Here is a 16,119-nt window from a genome sequence, read left to right on the forward strand (position 1 = left end):
GAAAAATAAGAAATTTTTTGAATTATTAAAATTAATAAGACTTTAATGCATTAGATACATTACATATATAAACCATTTTCTAATAAATACCTTACATATATATTACCTTATATATTAAATGTGGATTTTAATTTAATAAAATCAAAAATACAATAAAATGACAAGTGGAAAATAGAAAATTTTAAAATTTCTAGAAAATGCCATGTGTCCAAATGAATGAGAAGATGACATGTGGCAAAGTCATTTTCATTTATTAGGGTAGATATATTAATAGAAAGAGAAATTTAAAAATAGAAAGTTATTATGTACATTAATTAATATATTTATAGAATTAATTAACATAAGGTGACATTTAATAGGTGAGATTTGAATAAAAAAGAAAAAAACTATAAAAATGACAAGTGGATATTAAATAAATCAAAAAAAAATTTAGAAAATAACAAGTGTCAAAATAAATGAGGAGAGGACATGTGGCAAAATCATTCTTATTTATTATGGTAGATTTAAAAAAAAATATGAAAATTTAACAATTTGATAAGTTTGAGTTTATAAGAAAAATGAAAAGTTTGAATTTATAAGAAATATGAGAAAAATAAAATTTAAATACATTGAATACGTTACATATATAAACTTTTTCTAATAAATATTTTACATATATACTATCTTACATATTAAATATGAAATTTTAATTTAATAAAATGAAAATTACAATAAAATGACAAGTGGAAAATAAAAAAATTCAAAAATTCTAGAAATGTTATGTGTCCAAATGAAGGAGAAGATGACATGTGGCAAAAAAGATTTTGATTTATTAGGAAGGATTTTTATTTCATCTATAGTTGTATTTTATTTTTTATTTTTTACCCCAAAAGTATGTTCTTAGTATATTTTATTCTTTCAATTTACATAGATAATCAAACACATCTTTTCTATTAATTTAATTTTAATGAATATATAATCTATATTTTTTTCATTACAATAATATTATACATACATTTATAAAAATATCATAAATACATGCTTTTGTAATATATATTTTAAATTATAAGCTTTTGTAAAATACCTTATCATGTTTTAAAATTTCAAAATGTATTTTAATTTTTATATGAATTGGATACACAAAAAACAAACTTTATATTTATAATTAATTAATATAATTTATGTATAACAAAATATTGTAAATATTAAATATTACATTTAAATTATAACTAGTAGATAAAAAGATAGAAATATATAAATATATCAAAAATAGTGACTAAAACCGACAACTCAAAATTCATCCCCGTTTTGGGGGATATGAATAATATTCCACCAAATATGGTGTAATACTATTCATATCACCCAAAATGGGGAAATAAATGGGGTTGCTTCTAGAATAATTGTTGGTTCTCTATGATCGTCTCACGTGTATTGACCACGTCATGCGTTGGGAATAATACCCAAGACCAATACATGCAATCAATACTACATAGCATATACACATGACATTTGTATGGAAGATCATGGGGTAACCCATGACACTTGGATGTTAGACCATGGGGGCAGCCCATGACATTTCAAGGAAAGACCATGGAGGTAGCCCATGGCACTTGGATGTCAGACCATGGGGTAGCCCAGCGCATTTTAGGGAAAAGGGGAAAAGGCTACGGGGATAACCCATGGAAAATGTATGTATGGTATGTGGTATTTTGGGAAACTCACTAGACTTTGTGCTTACAATTTTATATGTAACATCCTGTTTCGGATCGTTTGTGATTTAAGGCTTGTGGGTCGTAACTCGGGCATGAGAAGGTTTTGAGGCTTTGAAGAAGAAAGGATTAGGCCCTTTTTGGATATGGATAAGGTAGGTTGTGTGATAAAAGGGTTCGGGTTGTGCTTTAGAGCCCAAGAGTATCGGTAAAGGTGTTGGCTTGGTCTTTTATTAATTTTGGGGTTTTGTTCGTGGAGTTTTAAGGTTATGGTGAGTTGCTAAAAGCATAGTGCTTCTCGCTATCTTTCCGTGGATATAAGGTTCGTTGGAAATGGACTTATAACAATGAAGTTATGATAGTTTGAAGTTTTAGCAAGTTTAGTCCTTATTGAGAATGGTGGCAATTGGGCGTACACTTATGTACGTGCAGCGTACTCATGCGCTTTACATGATCGTGGAGGCCACCTAGTACGCTGGGCATACTAGGTCCATAAAGAAACCCTAATATTTTTTAGGTGAACCTATTTAAGGAACATGATGGCCTCATTTTCAGCCACCATTTCCAGTCTCCAAGCCCTCTCAAACCCTAATCCCATTTCCCCTAGCTTGTGTGAGTATGGAGGCTCGTTTGAGTGTTCTTGGTGAAGCTCTTGGTGAAGAAGGAGCCTTGAAAGAGGATAGTTAGTGCTTCTAGCTTTTAGATCTGTGTTCTACTCTTGTTAGTGCATCTTCCAGAGGTATCAAGTTCGAAATATGCTCATTGTTGTGATAGTTTTGGTTTTGGGTCCATTTTTAGGGTTTTATATCCCAAAATTGGAGCTTTGTGAGTTTGGTGAACTCTAGAGTAAATCTCCTGTCCTATTAAGTGTATTGGGTTGCCTTGATTTATAAATATGAGAACTTAGTTGTCTAGACCTCTTCATGCATGTGTTAGGATGATTTCAGAGAGTCTTAATGGTTATTTTTGGAATTTGGGTCCCATTAAGACATGCAAACTGATAAAGTTGCCAACTTTATCAGCTAGGAGCTTATAATGAAGCTTCCCTGAGGATTGGATGCTTTGGGTTGAAGTGGTTAAGTCGAAAATAGAGTTTTTGGACCTGAGTCGTACGCCCCGCGTAAGTTCCAGTATGCCCCGCGTACTAGTCTAGTTTCCTCGATCAGGAGTCGCATGTACACTGAGCGTACCAAGAGAGGTACGCCCCGCGTAGTCTCGTTGTGGGCTTGTTGTGTTTTGGGATTCGTATCCGTGGTCCGTTTTGTTTGGACCTTTTGTTTGGGCCTCTGGGCCATCTGAGATTATTGTTAGGCTAAGAGAAGCCTTGGGCTTAGGATAAGGCCCATATGGGGGTTGGATCCCAATTTGGAAATGGGCCATTAGTGAGCCTTTTGTGGATCTCTTGGTTTAGGCCTTGGTGGGCCCATTAGGTTTGGGTCATTGTGAGCCTGTTTGGGTGGGGCCATCTTTGGTGCGTAGTGTTAGGGTGTAGTTTTGTATAGTTTTTTATTATGGTGGTGGATTGTTTTGGCCCAGTTTAAGAGTCAGTGTGCAGCAGCAGCGACAGTGTAGGATTTCTCGTGTAGCGGTTGAGGTGAGTCTTCTCACTATACTTACCTGTGTGGTAATCTATGAGTGACCGGAGGGTCTTATTCGTGTTATTGACCAGAGGGTCCTATTTGCTTAAATTGAGATATGTGTTATCGTGCATTCTGTCCTTGTGATTTGTGTTGTTACATTATCTTGTGCATATATTGAGTTATGACCGGAAGGTCCATAGCGAGCCGTGAGACCAGAGGGTCTTTACCGAGACACATGACCGAAGGGTCATACCGAGACGTGAGACCAGAGGGTCCTCACTGAGATTTATGACCGGAGGGTCCTTATCGAGACATAGCCATGAGAGGATAATTATTTGTGTATGTGGTATTTTTGGGGAACTCGCTAAGCTTCGTGCTTACCGTGTAGATTTATATGTGTTTCAGGTATTTATGTGGATTCTGGGAAGGCGGAGACATGATTGTACACATCTGTCGGCTTATGAAGATTTGAGGATTTTGGGATACTATGACGTTGTTTTGATAATAAATTAGAATTTATGTGAAGCCTTGAATTTATGAGTAATATTTTGAGAATTAAAAATGAAAAAAAATTGTCTTGAAATTTGAGATGTTACATTATGGTTATGTTTTCAGGTACCTCCGATTCGAAAGGGGAAGGGTTCGGCTTGATTGCAACGCATCCACTCATGTTTCCACCTTATAATGATTTTGGAATTGTACTCTGATAATTGTTTTCTTATGAAATACTTTTGAATAATTAGAAAAAATATATATAATGGGTGTTTAGCTAAAAGATAACTAGTGTTTTGATCGAATTAAAAATGAATTTTTTTACCTCGTAATTTTTGGGATGTTACAGATACACATATTATTGGCAGATCGTGAGCCATTATTTGTATGTATGTATATGTATTGTCGTATATGATATTTTGGAAAACTCACTAAGCTTTGTGCTTACCCAGTTGATTATAAATGTTTTCTAGGTACTTCATTGATTCGTGAGAAGGGCAAGGTTCGACTGTACACACGGACAATCACAACATGTTTGTGCATAATATAATTATACTATGATATATTTGGATAAATAAAAATGAAAATTTTGGGTCAAAAATGGGGACGTTACATACGCCCTTTAAGATTTGTTTTACATTTTTCTTTCTTGTTAAATTGGAATTTATATTAATGTTAAATCAAAAAAGGCTTCCACCATCACCACTACCATCATGAACCACCATTACCAACACCCCAACGTCCACCACCCTAATTGTAGCTGTCATAACCTTTAAACCACCGTCGGAAAAATTGGAGGGCCAATGAGTAACGCCGTCAAGCTTGTCACCACACATCACTCCGTTTTTCTCTCAGAAAATCAAGGCGGAGGATCTAAGATGAGTTGTAGATTTGAGAAATCGATCAACAAAAAAAAACAATTCAAGTACAATGAAACGATGCAGATACGGAATGAGATGCATATATGAAAAATAAGGGTTCAAGAACTTCATTTCTATGGTTGTGTTGGTTCTTAGACATGAAGGAGTGGTAGCCAAAGGCATTGAGTGATTTTCGGTGAAGGTGTAGATCTGAGACGAAGTATATCGGACGAGATGTGGTGGAAAAGAAATTCCAGTGAGATGCTACGAGGATTTGCTTAGCAGGGTTTTTACGCTCCTCTCAATGGTTCTGTAGTGGTTTTGGTTTTAAAAGTAGGTGACCGAAAGTGGCTGAAAAAGGCGACGATGGTGGCGGCATGGGGTGATCATGAAAGGTAGCTCTGGTGATTGTTTGGGGTTGTGGTTGGTTGTAGTTTTTCTACACATCGAGGGGAGTCCAATGGAGGCAATTTAAGCAAAAACCGTTGTTCGGAACGGCGATATGTGATTTTCAGCGACTTTGGAAGGGACACCGTACGGTGGTTAATGACGAAGGAAGGGGAATCGAGGGGTGGGGTTTTGATTGTACCCTATAGGGGTTCGATTTGTAGTGGTTCCTTGAAAATGCTACGGCGGGAAGTGGTTGTTCATTGGTTTCCGACAAATTCTTTATGTGAATGAAGGTGGAGGATGGAGTTGGTGGGTAAAGAGATAAAAAAAATGGAGTGGGGAAGAAAATGGATTGTATGTATTTTATTATTATTATTATTATTATTATTAAATAATTTTATATAAAGAAAAATGGTATAAAAGTCTTTTTATATGGGTAAATGACCTACTACAATAGAAAATGAAACCACACAACCTTCGTAAAACCAAAAAAAATCATAAACTAAACTTGATATTCCTTAAAATCTCAAAGACCAATTCTAAGATTACCCATTATTAAATTATAGTAAGTATTTCAATTTTATTTAAAAATAATATATGAGGAAGTTTTAAGAAGTCGGGGATAATTAAGAGGAAACGTCTAAATAGCATAGTAAAGTAAGTGAAAGTAAAGATGAGGGGAGAATACATCTTCTCTTTAATTAAATGAATAAAAACAAAAAACTTTATTATAAATCATAAAAATATATCAAATCCATCATGTTATATCATATTTAATTTGTATGAATCTACACAAGATAATTAATTCAATCGAATTAGTCTTGAGACATGCTACGAAACTATCCAAATTTATCTAAACACATTTTTACATATACCTAATTTAATTTGTTTTTGCAACATATTATCAAAAGTTCAACAATCACTGCCTCGCCACCGATGGGACATGGTGGCCGATATCATTGTCAGATAGATCCAGACAACTAAACTGATTATACGCAATAAAAACCTACATTACTCGTAATCATAATTAAATGTAGACTTAAATATCACCATGGCCTATAAATTAAAAAAACAATCACTAGATTATTAGACAAGTAAAAGAATTTAAAAAATAAAACTGATTATTTTGTAATCATCGCCCAATCATCTTTTTCTATCATCGTATTCCCCATTCCCCCGTACACTTCCTTTACTCATCCCATCTTCACCACCACCACCACCACAGAACAACGACTCCATCGTCGGTAGAATCACCTCTACTCATCTCGCCACACTTCATCACCACCACCGACGAAAAAAAAACATGATTGCTAACTTCCCTACTGATGTCATCGCTGCCACCCGTAAATACATTTATGTTTTCCGTCGCCGTGGCTTCATCAAGCCGACAAGTTACTTTGTCCTCCTCCTCTGTCTGTCCTATTACCTTGGCTACTTATCAACTGTTTCAAAGAATCCAACTCACGAACCACACCAACACTACTCCACCACCACTTCCAGCCCACCATCAAAAGTTGTCGTCGATCACTACCAATTCCAGACTCGATGCGCTGATCCGATTCCCTCCCAGTTCATCCGCGAGACAATCCTCAACTATGTCTTCAACGGAACATCCCCCTATCATGATTTCCCTCAACCCCATATCAAACCACTCTTACGACAGAAAAAAATCAACGGTTGGGGATCAACGGGCGCTGTCTTCAGGAACCTAATTCATAAAGTACGACCCAAGACCATCATAGAATTGGGCACCTTCCTTGGCGCCTCAGCTATACACATGGCTGAGTTGACCCGTGAACTCGGTCTCGACACTCAAATTCTTTGCATCGATGATTTTCGTGGTTGGCCCGGTTTACCAAACCAGTTTCAAGACATTAAAATGGTTAATGGTGACACGATGCTGATGTACCAATTCATGCAAAACGTTGTTCAGGTTAATGCAACGGAAGCCATTATATTTTTGCCGTTTTCGACGGCGTCAACTCTGGAGAAGCTATGTGAGTGGGGTGTTTTTGGTGATCTGATTGAAGTCGACGCCGGCCATGATTTTCACTCTGCATGGTTGGACATTAATCGTGCATATAAACTGTTGAGACCAGGTGGGGTTATTTTCGGGCATGATTATTTTACGGCGGCAGATAACAGAGGTGTTAGAAGGGCGGTTAATATGTTTGCCAGCGTCAACGGCCTTCGAGTTAAGGCCGATGGTCAACACTGGGTACTTGGCTCCTTCTGAGTTGTAATAGATTTTATGATATCTGCATAACTTTACTGTAGACGTACTTAAGAGGACGATTGCTACCTTCACAATCACTGCACACATGCAAATTTCTCATTAATAAACTAATTCCATGAGCCTCAAATCTCAATTCTCAAACACGAAAGTAGAAAGCATCGTCGGAAATGAAAAATTAACTTTTAGGGGGTGGTGTAGTTTTTTACTTAAATTAGTATGGAAAGCACAACATTTTCAAGACCAGACGTTGTAATCAGACGACAGTCCCACACTTTCCTTCTAGTAGATTTTCCCCTCAACTATCAACTCTCTCACTGTGAACCGAGATCTGATGATACTGAACTTTGTAAAAGTTCCACTTTATACATACCAATAGGACTAAAATTAAAAAGTACTAAATATAAAAATATGATAATTAGATATTACAATTATTGCAACGCTGTATGCATTACATATATTAAGCATAAATATCAAAATTTACAATACACAAACATCAAAGAACACAATCAATGTGATATATATAAACCTTGAAATACTACCTTGTAGACAACATTAGTTGTTTGGTTTGATAAGTTGAATTCTTCATCCATGATTGTCACTTTTATACCATTATTATTTGTTACTCTAGACCGACAAACCGAAATATAATTGTCCGTTGGTGAACACGAATCTTCACAAAAATACCCCAACTTTAGAAACCAATTGACCTTGGATTTTATTGAATATCAATGCAACATATAACATAAAGGGGAATTGTTACGAGTAAATTTGAATGACATTCGTTTGTTTGTCAGCTAGGGTTAAATGAATCACATATGCAAACATTTTGAGTTCTAACATTATTTTTAGAATGATTTCTATTTCAATCACACGTGTTGTTAGGCTAATTACACGCATGTGATCAAGATTATGCAACATTACCGGAGCACCTCATTCAATATTCTTGACAATTTGACGGAGTTTAGGACATAAGATGAGTATAAAGACTTGGTCACAAATTTGTATTATACTAAGTCGCATAATTGTCTGAACTTAAGTATGTATGCAAATCCTCGAACATCTGATTAAACATATACTCGTTTATCTGACTTATTTCTTCATTTGCAGGTGTCAAAACAACACGTCGATAAACATAGATGTTAATTTTAGTACTTTGTAATTCTAATAAGAAAGAAGGATACACAAAATCAACAATTGCATGGATAGGATCACAAACATCTTTAATCAACATGTGATCCGAGAATTTGAACATCTACGCTTCCATCATTATTCTCGCCAATGATACCATCACTCACTACTAGAAAACATGTGGTTTTCCTACGGAAAATAGCTATGGAAAATTTCCGTAGCTAATTAGCTACAGAATTGCTACGGATTAGCTACAGAATGGGATGCCCTAATTTAGTAACGGAATAGCTACGGACGTCAGTCCGTAGCTATTCCGTAGCTAATTAGCTACAGAATTGCTACGGAATAGCTACATATGCTATTCCGTAGCTAATTAGCTACGGGATACCTACAGATACTATTTACCTACGGAGTATGCTACGGATTTTTCTTATTTTTGATTTTTCGGGCACCAAACGTTGTTTTTTTTCGCTTCGTTTTTTTTACACCTCTACTATACATGGTTATCTATATTTTCACCAATTTATAGCTATTAATATCATATATAAAGGCGTGTATACATACGAGATCCATTGCTCGTTTAGTGGTTTAACACTATAATGCTTATGAATACGTTCGCATACATCTCACAAACACGTATACATACACATATACACGTACACATATACCACAACTCATTCATGTATATAAATATATATATAAAAACATAATCCATCAGAAGTTGGTGAAAAATATAGGCATTACAATGTTAAACTGTGAAACGAGTAATTGATCCCGAAAGGGCACACGACTTTATGAACGATATTAATAGCTATAAGTAGCTACGGAATAGCTACGGAATTCTAACGGAAAGCATATTCCGTAGCTAATCCGTAGGTAATTACCTACGGATTAGATACCGAATATGCTTTCCGTTAGAATTCCGTAGCTAATTAGCTACGAATTTTTCTTATTTTTGATTTTTCGGGCACCAAACGTCGTTTTTTTTCGCTCCATTTTTTTCACACCTCTATTATACATGATTATCTATATTTTCACCAATCTATAGCTATTAATATCATTTATAAAGTCGTGTATACATACGAGATCCATTGCTCGTTTAGTTGTTTAACACTATAATGCTTATGAATACGTTCACATACATCTCACAAACTCATATACATCATCATCAACAACATCAACGTCATCATCACTATCATCATCATCATCATCATCATCACCATCATCACCACCATCACCACCATCATCATCATCATCATCATCATCATCATCATCACCACCACCACCATCACCACCGTCATCACCATCACTATCACCGTTATCACCATCACCATCACCATCACCATCATCACCATCACCATCACCATCACCATCACCATCACCATCACCATCACTACCACCATCACCACCACCATCATTACACTTAAATTGAGGAGGTTTGTTGGTGATTTTATATCATCAATATTATTTAAGTGTAATATGGTTAAAAATTGTTGACCAAAAATGATCTTGTTTAATATTGAACACGTTAGGATGGTGTAGGAGTGCACACATGTTCAAGTTTTTCAATATTCAAAGTACATTATTATTTATGGGAGAAGCCCCTAAATGAACGGGGGTCCGGGGGCAGCGCCCCTGGCAGTGGGGTCCCAGGGGCGGCAACCCCTGGTGGGGTCCAAGGGGCAGAGCCCCTGGCTGGGATCGAGCTGTATTAAAAAATGCATCAAAAATCCAATTTTAGAAAGTTGACACTTTTTAGAAAGTTAACTGTTCGTGTTTAAAATATGTAAGAAAATTTATCCAAAAAAAATTAAGACTCGAATAATAATAATAATAATAATAATAATAATAATAATAATAATAATAGTAATAATAAATATAATAATAATAATAATAATAATAATAATAATAATAAATATAATAATAATAATAATAATAATAATAATAGTAATAATAAATATAATAATAATAATAATAATAATAATAATAATAAATATAATAATAATAATAATAAATATAATAATAATAATAATAATAATAATAATAAGGAAGTGTATATATATTCAATCAGAGGCCATTTGAGCATGGATGTGGTATTCCCAGCCTGTTAGTAAGTCGTTTGGTCGTTTCTGGTGGAGGTTTAAGTTCGAATCCGATCCGCAAAAAATTTTTTTTTCCCTCCTCACAGATTTGGCATCAGTTTTTATGTGGCTCCTCACGAAAAATTCCAATCTCCCCCCAATATGCCTCACGAAAATTTTAATCTCCCCCCAATATATCCATGTATCCCTAATCATCCCGCTTTCCTTTCCCTGTGTTATCTTCTTTTTCACGAGACCCTCCATCTTCTGGGTGCCATCTCAAACGTCGATCCCAGAGACATTCGACCACCTCCAGCCTTCATTCGTCACCGCCTCCGACGCCGATCCCAGAGACCTTCCACCACCTCCGGTGCTCCGTTCGTCACCATCTCCGGCTTTCTCTCTTCGATCGTTGCACACAGAGGTACGTTATCTTTCTGAAATCGTTTTTTTATGGTTGTCGTCGACGGCTATCTCAAACACTTTGCCCTAATAGCTAAACTCACTCCATAAAAATCGCATATCGACTCCACATCGCAGCACACCCTCTGACCTCCCATCTTCTGCGTGCCCGTTCGTCACCATCTCCGGCTGTCGTTGGTGATGGCTGATAGCGATTTCAGTGTTGTGGAGGCTGGAAAAACACGAAGAAACAGCCCAATCGTTATGATTTTCAGCTTGTGAACACAAGATGTGAAAGTAATTTCTATAAACCTAAGTTAACGTAGGTTTCGTTTGGAATTGTTGATTTCATGTTGAAATTGGTTTGATAAATCCTAAAATTGTTTATGGATGGAAGCTTTTGAGGACATTAGAAACCTCAATGCATGAATCGATTCTAGTTTGTATAAAGTAGATTGTCAAAATTTATATAAGATGACTAATTTCAAAGGTGTTTGACAACCTAAGCATTGGTTCTTCTTAAAAACAGGTTGGCATGAAAGATTCATGAAATTTCACTCTAGAACTTAAAGAAAACACATTTAGGCAAGTAGGATGCCTAAATGAGAAAAATATTAAAAGGGATCACTCCAAAAAATGGTTTAAAATATGCCTTGAAGTTTTATACATGTTTTGAACACTCTTTGCATATTATTTAACTATATGACATGGTTTTAAACACATTAATGCATGAAATTGGAGTAAACTGTTAAAATTGGACAAAAAGGGTAAAATTGACAAACTTGATTATGAAGCTTCATGGAGCATAAATAATTATTAGAATAGAGTTGAAAGATTGTTACAATGACTAGATGAGCATAGTCATTTTGTTATATGAGAATTGAAGCAATATGATTAGTTAAAGTCTATTGATAAAGAGAAATTACATTAATAAAATTGTGATTGTCAATATTGAAGGTTCAATGCAAATATCTTTTTATTTCATTATTAATTTCATTTGTTGTGTTTTAGGCGGTTATGCTTATGTATACAGTTTTTTGTTTTTTCCATTTTTTTTAGTTTGTAATTAACTCATGTATTAAATTTGGGATTTTATTACAGATCTTCATCCAAGGGCTTAAGGGCTATAAAAAAGTTATACTTCTGTATAGATTTGCTCATGTAAGTGGACATCCATTTGTATGATTTTTTTTATGTAAATTAATTACTAGTAATATCTTGTACAAAGTAGGATAATGCATTCAAATGTATTTTGTGTGTATGAATTGTATTGGTTTGTATTTAAATTACTTTTATGAAATAAATTGAGTAAATGCAAAGTACAATGTTGTATGGTATTTAAGATAATGGAATTGAATGTGTCAAAGTTGGTATTAGGGACATTTTTTGGTGTATTTTGGACAAATTGAATTGATATGGTATTTAACAAAAAATGGAAATTTTTAAATTTTTTTTTTATAAAATGAAATTAGCTACGGACTAGCTATGGAAATCCGTCGCTAAATAGGTCCGTAGGTATTCCGTAGGAAGAAAGTCAATTTTAGTCAAACTTGAGTTCTGTCGCTAATTCGTAGGAAATCCGTAGCTAAACAGTTCCGTAGCTATTCCGTAGGAAAATACTTGCGTGGGTAATCCGTAGGAAATCCGTAGCCATGTGATTCCGTAGCTATTCCGTAGGAACATTCACCCGTCGGCAATCCGTAGGTATTCCGTAGCAATCACTGTCCGTAGCTATTCCGTAGGTATTATACCTACGGAATAATCCGTAGCTATTCTGTAGCTAGTCTGTAGCAATTCCGTAGGTAAAAATTTCCCACGGGCATTTATGCTACAGGGCATTTTCCGTAGCAAATCCGTAGGTATCGCCTTATACCTACTGAATAGCTACGGATTGTGCCGTAGCTGTTGCCTTAGTTTTCTAGTAGTGACTAATCTTCAATATACATTATTTGAATTCTTGAACTTTGCGAAATTGTTCCAGATCACAACATACTCATAACAACATATTGACAGTCAGGTTCAGTTTATTGATTTTGAAGGCCTTGTACAAAAATCAAAAGTGGACCCCTAAAATTTCAGATTAGCAATAGATATATACATATTAACAATGGGCCCCTAAAATTTCAAATTAAAAACAAATAAGTAATGGGTTTTGCAGGTTACAAAATAAAGATTTACACAACGAAATTTACATAAAATAATTTATGGGCACATGCAACCTAGACATCTATGAGTTTTCTCATAATAGCAACATACTTTGCAAAACTAATCTAACCTATGTAAAATCGAAAACACAAGGTTAGGGTTACGTACCTTTATGCTACGATCGGATATAACAATATACTTTTCTTAAAACCCTCCTTGGAAAGCAAGCACCAAAATATATGATGCCTCTAATGGCTTACACCCAATATCCTAGTAGGCTATGAACGATTTAAAGAGAGAGAAGGGCGGGGGAATTTTTGGCTATAGCTTCATATGAGAATAGTGGCCCAAAATCATAGCCCTAAGGTTCTTATTTATATTTGTCAGGATACCAGGATAAACCCTAATCTGAATAATAAAATAATCCATATTTATCTTATTCAAGTGGTTATCCGTATCAGCTAAGGAAGGCTTCCAGAACCCTTATGGAACCTCTCCGAAACCGTCCACCACATGGAAGGTTCTAGAATTGCCTCATTTGCTCAAGTGATGAACAATTGCAATCCAACCATTACACCTTTAATTAATTTTAATTAATCCAAAAATAATGTCTAATTAATTCTAATTAATTCTAAATTAACTCTTAACCATTTTTACTTAATTTATTAATCAAATAATAAATTAAAAAATTAATTTCCTACTCTCCTAAAGTTATCTGTAGCTATTACTAGTTATTGAGGGCAACCCAAAAATGACTTTGCTTTTATTCAAAAGATCATATTAATCTATTTAAGACCATAGACACCTTAATCCAACACTCTCCCATTTAGATAAGTCGTCAACTACAATTGCATGTATAGAATTAAATAACCAACAAAATGTGCTTTCCAAAGCCACTGTCGAACTGTAATTCAAATCAAACATTAGCCCTAAGATAAGTGATCAATGATTCCATCATTCTACAAGATATTATATGGGCAAGAGACATGTATATCAATCAATCTCATAGCCCAAGATTCTATTTCTTGATTTTCGATTCATGATGGCCTTATTAGACTATGAATTGAACACATCAATTTAGTGTAGGCCGGACCCAACACTATAATGTCAACATCAAATCACCTAGGAGCCCAAAGATATCACTTTTCATTTCATAGGAAAAAAGAACGACCAAACTTTGACGACATAATTACAACATTTACTCATCATGCCACACATGGAACCACGTTTTACGACATGAAGTTATATATATGCGTTTACGTAATACCATTGCTTAAGAGACTTGAAAACTATAACTTATGTATATCCGCTTGAAGAATAGAATATATTATCATTTTAGAATTACTCGTGATTTAATCCATGAAGTAATCTCTAAGCGCAAGTTTAACCAATACTTAAACTCCCTATTTAAGGACTCGTGAGTATAACAACAATCTTTATGCCATGTCAAATCACCATGGGCAATCTACTAGTACTCCATGACAATCTTAAGTCATTACTTACTCCCTAAAAGTATGATTGACTGTCATATTTTGAACAAATTAACACTCTGGAAGTAAACATACAAACCGAAACACAAGAATAAATAATTCAAGAGTGTAGTACACATACTCATAAATAAATCTCCATTATTTAATCACCAAAAAAATTGCAATCTATTTTGGTACATTATTTCAAACTATCAACTAACTACTAAAACTAATATCAACTCTTAGCCCTATGCTCCTAGCATGTTCGATGTGCTTGTTCCTGCTTAACGCATTTATAAAAGAATCAATTGGATTATCCTCTGATGATACTCGATTCACCATGAGGTCGACATCTTCAACTCTATGTTGGACATAATGGTATTTCCTTAGAGTGTTCCTTGACCTCACATGATTCTTTGGTTGGTTCTTTAGTTAAAGCGACCACACCTTCATTGTCACATAAAAATTTTGTGGGTTCTTGCATTGATGGAACAACTCCAAGATGACCATTGAAATTCTTTAGCTAGGTCGCTGCCTTTCCCCCCCTCATATGTTGTGACGTACTTTAACTCACAAGTAGAATTATTCACTTCTTTCTGCTTGGAACTCTTCCAAGTCACTGCTCCACCATTCAATAGGAGCACCCAACCAGATTGTAAGAAAAAGTTGTCTCTATTTGTTTGAAATTTGGCATCACTATAACCACTCACTCTTAACTCGTCTTTACCACCGCGAACTAAGAAAATTTATTTGCTTCTCCACAAATACTTAAGAATGTTCTTAACTGATGTCCAATGAGTTTTGCCTGGATTATCTTGAAAAAGACTTGCCATGGTTAAGGAATAAGACACCTCAGGTCGAGTACAAGCCATATCATACATGATCGATCTAATAGTTGAAGCATATGGGACTCGACTCATAAGATGTAATTCTTCATCACTACTAGGATATTATGTCTTACTTAATTTAACAGTATAATGAATGGGCAAATCCCCTTTCTTAGAATTCTCCATATTGAAATGCTTCAATATTTTATCCATGTATGTACGTTGGCTAAGTCCAATTGGACGTTTCTTTCTATCCCTGTAAATCCTTATCCTAAGAATGTATGTTAATGGTGTACCTGGGCCAACCCATCAAATTAACACCGAACCGGCCGCATCACATCGGTTCATAAATGGCAAGGAACAAGTCGTTCGGCCCATCAAACAAACGTCGACCCGGCCAAAACGTACCGATTTATAAATGATAAAGCACAGTTGATCAAAGTATTCGACCCACAAGTCGACACTAATACACAACAAGCAAAAGATAAGAAACATGACATATCCCAAAAATACTACAAGTACAAGATGTGACATCCCCATTTTCACGGCCAGAAAAGACCGATTTTACTTATGCTTTGTTTTATAAAATCAGAGTAATCTTTTAAAGATACGGTTGCGGAATTTGTTCCCAAAACAAAATATGATAATAACTTATCAAAACATTTCTCAAAAAGAATGTATTTTTATTCAATAATAAAACCTCGGGATGTCATGTTCCGATACAGACATATAAGCATAAGCAGAACTTACATTTAATTACACAATTGATTTATATCTCCTTTAAATCTCTCTGTGAAATATGTCTTCGTATTTAATACCTG

At 34.9% G+C, this 16,119-nt stretch overlaps 1 protein-coding gene and 1 long non-coding RNA gene across 2 annotated transcripts; both read left to right on the top strand.

The window, feature by feature from the left end:
- Positions 1-6,313: 6,313 nt before the first annotated feature.
- LOC145098330 (uncharacterized) lies at positions 6,314-7,246 on the top strand. Its single transcript, XM_079035968.1, has one exon. The coding sequence runs from the start codon at positions 6,314-6,316 to the stop codon at positions 7,244-7,246; it is 933 nt and encodes a 310-aa protein (XP_078892094.1).
- A 3,283-nt stretch (positions 7,247-10,529) lies between these two features.
- Positions 10,530-12,176, top strand: LOC145101503 (uncharacterized). The gene is made up of 3 exons (XR_013705692.1): positions 10,530-10,879; positions 10,996-11,154; positions 11,959-12,176. It is a non-coding gene; the product is annotated as an uncharacterized LOC145101503 (long non-coding RNA).
- The last annotated feature ends 3,943 nt before the right edge of the window (positions 12,177-16,119 follow it).

This window comes from Lactuca serriola, chromosome 4 (genome assembly GCF_051521515.1).
Source record: "Lactuca serriola cultivar US96UC23 chromosome 4, Lser_US96UC23_V15, whole genome shotgun sequence".
NCBI classification, from domain to species: Eukaryota; Viridiplantae; Streptophyta; class Magnoliopsida; order Asterales; family Asteraceae; genus Lactuca; species Lactuca serriola.

Excerpts from the sequence above, each read along its gene's own strand:
- LOC145098330 (XM_079035968.1), top strand. The coding sequence starts at position 6,314 with ATGATTGCTAACTTCCCTACTGATGTCATCGCTGCCACCCGTAAATAC.